Source organism: Heptranchias perlo, chromosome 30 (assembly GCF_035084215.1).
Source record: "Heptranchias perlo isolate sHepPer1 chromosome 30, sHepPer1.hap1, whole genome shotgun sequence".
In the NCBI taxonomy this organism is placed as follows: domain Eukaryota; kingdom Metazoa; phylum Chordata; class Chondrichthyes; order Hexanchiformes; family Hexanchidae; genus Heptranchias; species Heptranchias perlo.
In genome coordinates, this window is record NC_090354.1 from 11,938,846 (window position 1) to 11,948,854 (window position 10,009).

Here is a 10,009-nt window from a genome sequence, read left to right on the forward strand (position 1 = left end):
AAAAATTCACTTGAACATTTGCCTCATTGTAAGTAATGCAATTTGCAGCAAGTGGTGCAGAGAGGAGAGAAGGGCCCAGTCCAATTAGCAGCTGGACTCTGATAGGAGCCTAACTGAGCGGGTGGTGGAAAATGGATGGCAGTAAAAGGGGGCAAATGGATGGCAATTGAATGGAAGAGGGAAGGGGGAAGAACATAAGAACATAAGAAATAGAAGCAGGAGTAGGCCAATCGGCCCCTCGAGCCTGCTCTGCCATTCAATAAGATCATGGCTGATCTGATCCTAACCTCAAATCTAAAGAACACAAGAAGTAGGAGCAGGACCCGGCCACTCAGCTTCTGGGCCCGCTCCACCACCCACAGGGCCTTGACCGATCCGAACTCAGCTTCATGTCCAATTTCCTGCCCGCTCCCCGTAACCCCTAATTCCCTTTACTTCTAGGAAACTGTCTATTTCTGTTTTAAATTTATTTAATGATGTAGCTTCCACAGCTTCCTGGGGCAGCAAATTCCACAGACCTACTACCCTCTGAGTGAAGAAGTTTCTCCTCATCTCAGTTTTCAAAGAGCAGCCCCTTATTCTAAGATTATGCCCCCTAGTTCTAGTTTCACCCATCCTTGGGAACATCCTTACCGCATCCACCCGATCAAGCCCCTTCACAATCTTATATGTTTCAATAAGATCGCCTCTCATTCTTCTGAACTCCAATGAGTAGAGTCCCAATCTACTCAACCTCTCCTCATATGTCCACCCCCTCATCCCCGGGATTAGCCGAGTGAACCTTCTTTGTACTGCCTCGAGAGCAAGTATGTCTTTTCTTAAGTATGGAGACCAAAACTGTATGCAGTATTCCAGGTGCGGTCTCACCAATACCTTATATAACTGCAGCAATACCTCCCTGTTTCTATATTCTATCCCCCTAGCAATAAAAGTCAACATTTATCCCAACTCTCTGCTTCCTGTTAGATAACCAATCCTCCACCCATGCCAGAATATTACCCCCAATCCAGTGATTCTTTATCTTGAGCAATAATCTTTCATGTGGCACCTTGTCGAATGCCTTCTGGAAGTCTAAATACACTACGTCCACTGGTTCCCCTTTATCCACCCTGTACGTCATGTCCTCAAAGAACTCAAGCAAATTTGTCAGACATGACTTCCTCTTCATAAAGCCATGCTGACTTTGTCCTATTAAATTATGTTTATCCAAATGTCTCCTTAATAATAGACTCCAAAATTTTACCCACCACAGATGTTAGGCTAACTGGTCTATAATTTCCAGCCTTCTGCCTACTACCCTTTTTAAATAAGGGTGTTAAATTAGCAGTTTTCCAATCTGCCGGGACCTTTGCTGAGTCCAGAGAATTTTGGAAAATTATTACCAAAGCATCCACAATCCGTTTTGGGGAAGGGGGAGAAGCTGCAAACAATGCTTTGGGTGGTGAAGGGAACAGAGTGTAGTGCAGTCATTATCTGAGAGAGAGTGGGGATAGAAAATGCCAGCATGAACATTGGAAATGAAGGTAAAGTGCCTGCTTCAACTGGGGAGATGAGGAACTAGGTTGGAGGAATAAAAGAGTGCCAGGTTGTATTGAGAGAACAATGGGAGAGCACCAATATAAGCTAGGAGGGTTGGAGGAGAAGAGAGTGTCTCTATGAAAGAGTAAGGAGTTGAATGGATCTTAGTTGGTAACACTGTAGCCCCTAACTCAGAATGTTATGGGTCAATCCCATTCCTGGATTTGAACATTTAATCTAGGCTGAACCAGTGCAGTACTGAGGAAGTGCACCATTGCAGGGTGTTGTCCTTTAGATAAGAAATTAAACTAAGGCCCCATCTGTCTATTCTGAATACTATCATGGAACCTTTAATAGAACAAGAGAGTTCTCCTACTGTCCTACTGATACCACCAACACCACTAAAAACAGATGGACTAGTCATGCACCTCATTGTTTGTGAGATCTTACTGTGTGCAAATTTGTTCTTCAAAGTGATCATTGTACAAAGTACTTAGAGACAGATGTGAAAAGGTGCCATAGTCTTGCTTTTTTTTAAACCTTTACTTCATTCAAGAAAAATGGGCCCCTCCAACACCAGGGATAAGGTGCTTCACTAAAGGCACACTTGTCATTAAACCATTATCAGACCAACACAAACCCCATTCCGATTACAAAGCAATTATACAAAAATATTATGAAAATGACGACGACACAGACAACAACTATTTGTCCGTCATCCTGCATGGCAGCCAGAAACTAACAGCATGATATACAAAAATGTCATTTGGTATAATCTTTATTATGGGATGCAAACTGAAAGTAAGCAAACTTTGGTCATTTAGAAGTAAATTTAAACTATTCCAATGCAGGGCCCATTGGGTTTGGAGTTCAGTTCTGAACTCGTCCTTCAAAACACAAAGGTGTAGAAGCTGTATGATTCCACATTATTTGCTGTAATTCTTGATATGAAACAGAGTGGTTGAAAATGTGCTGCGTGATATTCAGGACCATTGATTTATGGTGACTGAATAAGTCAAATTCCATTTGTTTCTTGGATGTTTAGGAAATCGCGTTGTGTGATTCTGTCCATTTTTCCATAAAAATCATCAACTTGTGGTCTAGGCGACTTTTAGTAACAAAACACATTAACGTAGTCAAATGAAATGTCCTTGTCTACCATCTTAACCAAGGCTCTAACCTGTATATTTTTTTAAAAGTTTAACATTTTTGTTAAATAATGGACAGAGGAATTTTATACAAATGCATTAATGCATTTGTAACTAATATCACATAGTGCAATTTCAACTCAAGGCTGTTGGAAGAACTGTGAAAACTGTCATTTTGAAAATATTAATTAATTAAATTTATCCAAATTCTTTCATTTCCAACAGGAATTTCCAATTTGCTTTGGTATCCCTATATCAAATCACCATGGTCCCTCTATCTTTTGCCTTCTCCATGCGCCATCTGGTGGTCAGCACAATTCATCTTTCAAATTTCATAAATTCAGAATTCTGTTATATTTTTGAACTTTTCAAAAATTCCAGCATCCCGTGGCTTTCAACGATTGTTTCATGTTTTGAGGAGGATGGGGAGGCGGCAAGAAGGAAGATGAAATTTTGTAACCACAAAGATATATTGGAGAATATATTGTTATGGCTACAAAATTTCATGGCCCAGGATACAGATAACATGGACACTGTTCATAGCATTGCATCTGGAAAAGCATGTTCCAGAGGTCAGTGCATTTCAGTAGGTGGCTTTATGAGTCTCCTATTAGTGAGAAAGCCAAAAACAATACGTCATATCGGATATTGTAGCATATCATAATGTTGTAAAATGAATCTGCCGCACAACGGTTTTAATTTATTTCACCATCAGACATGGCAACGCTCACTTTCAGAATGGCTGTTCTTAGAAAAATTTAATATATTAAAAAAGTTAATGGAAAAAACTGCCATTAAGTAAAATCTACAGTAGCCAACATTTTATACAAAAAAAAGTTTTCCAAATGAGTTACCTACTGCAGGTTTTACTTAATGGCAGCATACAAATCAGTTTACAAATTGTTATTTCATTTTACCAAAAAAAAATGGATGTGGGCCTAGTTACAAACAGTGCTGGAAATGCGCTGGCTGCATTCAGACAGGTAGGAATGGAACCAAGCAAGGGCAGTTCCACAGAGGTGGACAATGGAGGAATGGCAATGGAGAAAGATGGAATGGTCAGCAGTATCACATGCTGTAGAGGGGTCAAGAAGGATAAGGAGCGATAACACGCCACAGCTACAGTTACAGAGGATGCCATTCATGACTTTGGTCAGGAGCAATCTCAGCGCTGTGAGAATGATGGAGTCCCGGACAAAAAGGATTCAAACAGGAAGTTTTGGGACAGATGGACACAGAGCTGGGAGGCAACCATATGTTCAGGGACCTTAGGGAGGAAAGGGAACTTAGAAATTATGTGCTTATTGGAGGGGGCGGATGGATCAAGGTTAAGCTTTTTGAGGAGGGGGATGAGGACAACAATTTTGAAAGAAAGGGGGATAGTTCTTGAGCAAAGAGTGCTATTAACAATGTTGGCAAGCAAAGGGGCTAGGAGGGAGAGTAGAATGGTCAAGAATTGAGTAGGGAGGGTACAAAGGAGCAGGCGGATCTCATGAAAGGTGAGCTTGGTGAGGGCCAGGAAGGGGGAAATGGAAGAGAAACTGCAGAATGATTGGAGGCAAGATGAGTGGGAAACTGCGGGTTGTAAGGAGCTGCGGGGGCTGGTGAGGGGTTGGTAGCAGCGGAGGAAAGTTGCATGGATGGTTTTCAATTTTAGAAATTAAGAAAGCAAAGCTTTTCTGCCCACTCCTCCTATTATTTTGAAAATGGGCTTTAGTAAATACTCCAGATTATTAAGTCATCTGCAAATATACTTTATACACAGAGATGCCAAAATATTCTTGGTGTTGCAAAAAACTTTTAAAAATCAAACCCTAAAAGTTTTAGTGAAAACGTGGCTAACATCAAGGCACTGTTAGGAATACGACATATGATCACCAATAGTGAGATAAATTGGAAACCCCTTTAAACACATGGGGCTGTGTTTACTTTTTTAAGAGTAATGTAAGTCATTTATTCTTGGTTTAAATCAGGGGGGCAAGCTTCAGTCTGTAGATTATTGCTCGCTCTCTATTCCACCATTAGTGGTCAATCTTTCAGTCACTCCCATTCCTGTTTTTTGGTCGCTTCACTTTGGTACTTCCTCCCTTCCTTCAAATGTCTCTTTAACCGTGGCCCTTCATTCCCTTCCTTAAATGTTCCCATCCCCTGCTGGCCATACTGCTGAGACAATTTATACATGCATGTTGCCACCGGGGATGCCAAATCTACAGGATTGTCCTGGTGTCTCCAGGTATTGAACATTAATCTCTAAGACACTGCCGTGAGCAACCCCAGGAAAATAATTATAGGGGCATTACAAAATTGTGTTTTAACACTTTTATTTATTAGTTATAAAAATATTGGAGATGGGGGGTTGGGAGATGTTTGACTGGGGCGGAGTGGTCCGTGGTGGAAGGCAATGTGATGGAACCTTCGGGGCTAAGTCCAACCAGAGTTGGCTACGTTGTTTTATACATACACATGACTCCTAAAAATGATACCAATTCTTTTCCTCAAATAAAAAGCAAATGCTGGAAGTCTGAAATAAAAATTGCTGCCAGTGCACAGCAGGCCAGCATCTGTGTAGAACAAAAAGTCTTTGTTTAAATGTGTTTGTAATTTGTCTCAATCTTTTTGGTCACAAGTCTCACTCCCAACGTTGTGATGTTGATTGCCCTGCAAAAAGCAGGTTATAATGAAAGCAACAAGTGTGTGAGATGGAGTTGAGAGGGCTGTCAAGGGGGAACTGTCTGAAGTAGGACACTTTGAGCTTGTGCGCTGATGTAGGAGGGAGCTGGAAATCAGGAGCCACTTCCTGTCCCGGCCTCCGCAATGAGCTTTGAGTGGCCTTGGCAGTATAACTTCCCTCCTTTCTACACGTAAGTCGCGCTTCATTCGTTTATATTCCGGGAGAACGTGGAATAAAACTAATAATAGCCGCAGGACCAGCGACCGTTCCCGGGGTTTGGGGCCGAGGGAGAAGCCGGGCAGAGTTTCCTGAATCAGGAAATGGGGCGAGAACAAAAAGAAACAGGGCCTGGAGGGTCTCCGCTCCCCACTGAACCCGCCGCCCCCCCCCCCCTCCCCGCTCCCCACTGAACCCGGCGCCCCCCCTCCCCGCTCCCCCCCTCCCCGCTCCCCACTGAACCCGGCGCCCCCCCTCCCCGCTCCCCACTGAACCCGGCGCCCCCGCTCCCCACTGAACCCGGCGCCCCCCCTCCCCGCTCCCCACTGAACCCGGCGCCCCCCCTCCCCGCTCCCCACTGAACCCGGCGCCCCCCCTCCCCGCTCCCCACTGAACCCGGCGCCCCCCCTCCCCGCTCCCCACTGAACCCGGCGCCCCCCCTCCCCGCTCCCCACTGAACCCGGCGCCCCCCCTCCCCGCTCCCCACTGAACCCGGCGCCCCCCCTCCCCGCTCCCCACTGAACCCGGCGCCCCCCCTCCCCGCTCCCCACTGAACCCGGCGCGCCCCCTCCCCGCTCCCCACTGAACCCGGCTCCCCCCCTCCCCGCTCCCCACTGAACCCGGCTCCCCGCTCCCCACTGAACCCGGCTCCCCTCCCTCCCCCCCCCTCTCCCTCTCCCTCTCCCTCTCTCCCCCTCTCTCCCCCCCCTCTCCCCCTCTCCCCCCCCTCTCCCTCTCCCCCTCCCTCTCCCCCCCTCTCCCCCTCCCTCTCCCCCCCTCTCCCCCTCCCTCTCCCCCTCCCTCTCCCCCCCCTCTCCCCCTCCCTCTCCCCCCCTTCTCCCCCTCCCTCTCCCCCCCTTCTCCCCCTCCCTCTCCCCCCCTCTCCCCCTCCCTCTCCCCCCCTCTCCCCCTCCCTCTCCCCCCCTCTCCCCCTCCCTCTCCCCCCCTCTCCCCCTCCCTCTCCCCCCCTCTCCCCCTCCCTCTCCCCCCCTCTCCCCCCCTCTCCCCCTCCCTCTCCCCCCCCTCTCCCCCTCCCTCTCCCCCCCTTCTCCCCCCCCCTCTCCCCCCCTCTCCCCCTCCCTCTCCCCCCCTCTCCCCCTCCCTCTCCCCCCCTCTCCCCCTCCCTCTCCCCCCCTCTCCCCCTCCCTCTCCCCCCCTCTCCCCCTCCCTCCCCGCTGAACCCGGCGCCCCCCCCCCTCCCTACACCCCCGCCCCCCCCCCCTCCCTACACCCCCGCCCCCCCCCCCTCCCTACACCCCCGCCCCCCCCCCCCTCCCTACACCCCCGCCCCCCCCCCCCCTCCCTACACCCCCGACCCCCCCCCTCCCTACACCCCCGACCCCCCCCCTCCCTACACCCCCGCCCCCCCCCCTCCCTACACCCCCGCCCCCCCCCCCCCTCCCTACACCCCCGCCCCCCCCCTCCCTACACCCCCGCCCCCCCCCCTCCCTACACCCCCGCCCCCCCCCCCTCCCTACACCCCCGCCCCCCCCCCCTCCCTACACCCCCGCCCCCCCCCCCTCCCTACACCCCCGCCCCCCCCCCCTCCCTACACCCCCGCCCCCCCCCCTCCCTACACCCCCGCCCCCCCCCCTCCCTACACCCCCGCCCCCCCCCCTCCCTACACCCCCGCCCCCCCCCCTCCCTACACCCCCGCCCCCCCCCCTCCCTACACCCCCGCCCCCCCCCTCCCTACACCCCCGCCTCCCACTGAACCGACGCCCCCCCTCCCTGCTTCCCACTGAACCCGGCCCCCATTCCCTCCCCACTCCCAGCCCCCCATTCCCTCCCCACTCCCAGCCCCCCATTCCCTCCCCACTCCCAGCCCCCCATTCCCTCCCCACTCCCAGCCCCCCATTCCCTCCCCACTCCCAGCCCCCCATTCCCTCCCCACTCCCAGCCCCCCATTCCCTCCCCACTCCCAGCCCCCCATTCCCTCCCCACTCCCAGCCCCCCATTCCCTCCCCACTCCCACTCCCCCATTCCCTCCCCACTCCCAGCCCCCCATTCCCTCCCCACTCCCCCATTCCCTCCCCACTCCCCCCATTCCCTCCCCACTCCCCCATTCCCTCCCCACTCCCCCATTCCCTCCCCACTCCCCCATTCCCTCCCCACTCCCCCATTCCCTCCCCACTCCCCCATTCCCTCCCCACTCCCCCATTCCCTCCCCACTCCCCCATTCCCTCCCCACTCCCCCATTCCCTCCCCACTCCCCCATTCCCTCCCCACTCCCCCATTCCCTCCCCACTCCCCCATTCCCTCCCCACTCCCCCATTCCCTCCCCACTCCCCCATTCCCTCCCCACTCCCACTCCGTGAACCCACCCCCTCACATGCACATCCTGATCAAGCCCCCCGACACACTCCCTGAACCCAGCATCCCCACCCCCCCACACACTCCCTGAACCCGCCCCCCAACATTATCCCTGAACCCAATCTCGCCCTCCCACTCCCTGAACCCAAGCCTCTTACAACTCAGGGTAGTGATTCCACTCGAGTTTTCTTCAACATTCCTCAAAGAGTCATTTAGCCTCATAAAATTTGCTGACTTGTGAATGTTTTATAAATCTAACACAAAGTCTATTGTAGCAAAGCTGATATTTTTCTGGATTTTCTCAGTCCGGTTACGTAAAAGATCGTGTAACAACAACCAAGGACGCAGCACAGAGCTTTAAAGGAATGGCCTAAATTAACAACTTGCATTATTATAGCATCTTCAATGTAATTAAATGTCTCAAAGTACTTCACAGAGGCAATAATAAAAAGCTGAACAGCGATGGGAGAAGGGCCAATAGAGGTGATCTAATGTATGATCAAAGGGGTAGAGCAGTAGCAAAGTGGAGGGAGAGCACTTCAGACTGCGGGCATGTTGTGGTGGGGCAAAGCCATGGAAGGACTTGTAGATGAGGACAAGGATTGCAAATTTGATGCATTGGGGGAATCGAGAGTCAGCAGAGATTGATGAGAATAGAGGAATGGGAGTTAGTGCAGGATAGGATGTGGATGAAGAGTTTTGGACAAGGAGTAGTTTATGAGGGGTGGAACTTGAAAAAGCTGCTGAAGAGAATGTTGTCAGAAATCGAGCCATGAGGTGACAAAGGTGCAGATAAAGGTTCAGTGGCAGTGAGAGTGAGGTAAGATTAGAAGAAATAATTTTCTCTATAATGTACTGTAGTGGCTACATAGAACAGACCATTAAAGACCACTAAAGAAAGTAGTTAATTGAGTCAGTTGAGGAATTGAGTCAATGTCTTTTTTTGAAAAAGGGAATTGAATGTATAGAGAGATTAATAGATCTGTTTGATTCACATGGGGGTTAGGAAGAGAGCAGAGAGACCTTGGGGATGAGGCAAGTCCATGATTGAGGCAGCCATGTATGAACTACAGAAGTAATGGTTTGAATTACCTTTGCTTGTTCGAAATGTTCTTGTGTTATATCTTAATTGGTCGTGGTGGAAGAATCACCAGCACTACTTACCATTTTCAAAATGGGTGCGTTGAGCAGGCTAGATGTACGTGCTCCCACCCCCCGGAGCATGATTTTGCTGTGCCACAATAAATAAGGTTGGTAATTTGTCACCGCAAGTTTTTCTGAAAGATCACAGAGCAATTGCAGGTAAAATTAGGAAAATCACACTTCCTGCTCCTCAATGAAAACCTAACCTAATAGCATAGGTGTGACTGATAGTTACTCTCTCTTACACTGCCCCATGTTCTCTCAGCTGAGTTCTGGAGCCTCCCAGTTTCCTTGACAAAGTTGTAGACGAAAAAATAAAGTGGAGAAGCAGCAATAGCTATAAAGACGTCAGCAGGCAGGACTGGCGCCTGATTCCAGTGCTGAGCACTACACCCACTTACCAATCTTCTAATTTTGCTGATATGATATAATACAATTTTTTTAAACTCATGATCCCATGATTGCATAAATCACCAGATCTGGCACAGGATGTTGTAGGTTACTAGTCTCAACGAATCACTCACCATTACATTGATCAGTCCAGCTGGTTTAACAGGAGGTTGGAGGAGTTGATTAGTCAATTCATAGTTTTAAGAGATTGCAGAAACATGAAGGTATGTCGTACCTTTGTTTAAAAAATACAAACAAATCCTTTAATGGTCTAGTCACGTTAGGAACAAAAATAATTAACTCTGTTCATGTTACATCAGGCATTGTGGGCCAGTTCTAAGAAAAATCTGGTGCTAACTCTGGATGCACAACATACTAACTCAAAATAGGTGCAGTTAAAGAATGCCGTTCAGGCCATTTGATTCTATCCTTTCAGAAAACCAACACAACCATCTTCCCATTATGGCATCCATCTTATCTTAAATGAGTCCAGTGTTCTGGCCTCAACCACTCTTCCTGGCAAGTTCTTCTGCCTTAAACTTCACAATCCTGAACTGTATGTACCTTCTTGTTCTCCCCTGGCATATCTGTTCGTATTGTTTTGGGTTTA

At 49.5% G+C, this 10,009-nt stretch overlaps 1 protein-coding gene across 1 annotated transcript in view; it reads left to right on the top strand.

The window, feature by feature from the left end:
* The first annotated feature begins 5,434 nt into the window (after positions 1–5,434).
* vps25 (vacuolar protein sorting 25 homolog) overlaps positions 5,435–10,009 on the top strand; it is a 23,503-nt gene continuing 18,928 nt past the window's right edge. The window contains exon 1 of the mRNA XM_067968908.1: positions 5,435–5,527. Within this exon, the coding sequence (XP_067825009.1) occupies positions 5,481–5,527 (47 nt within the window). The 5' untranslated portion in view covers positions 5,435–5,480. The remainder of the gene's footprint in view (positions 5,528–10,009) is intronic.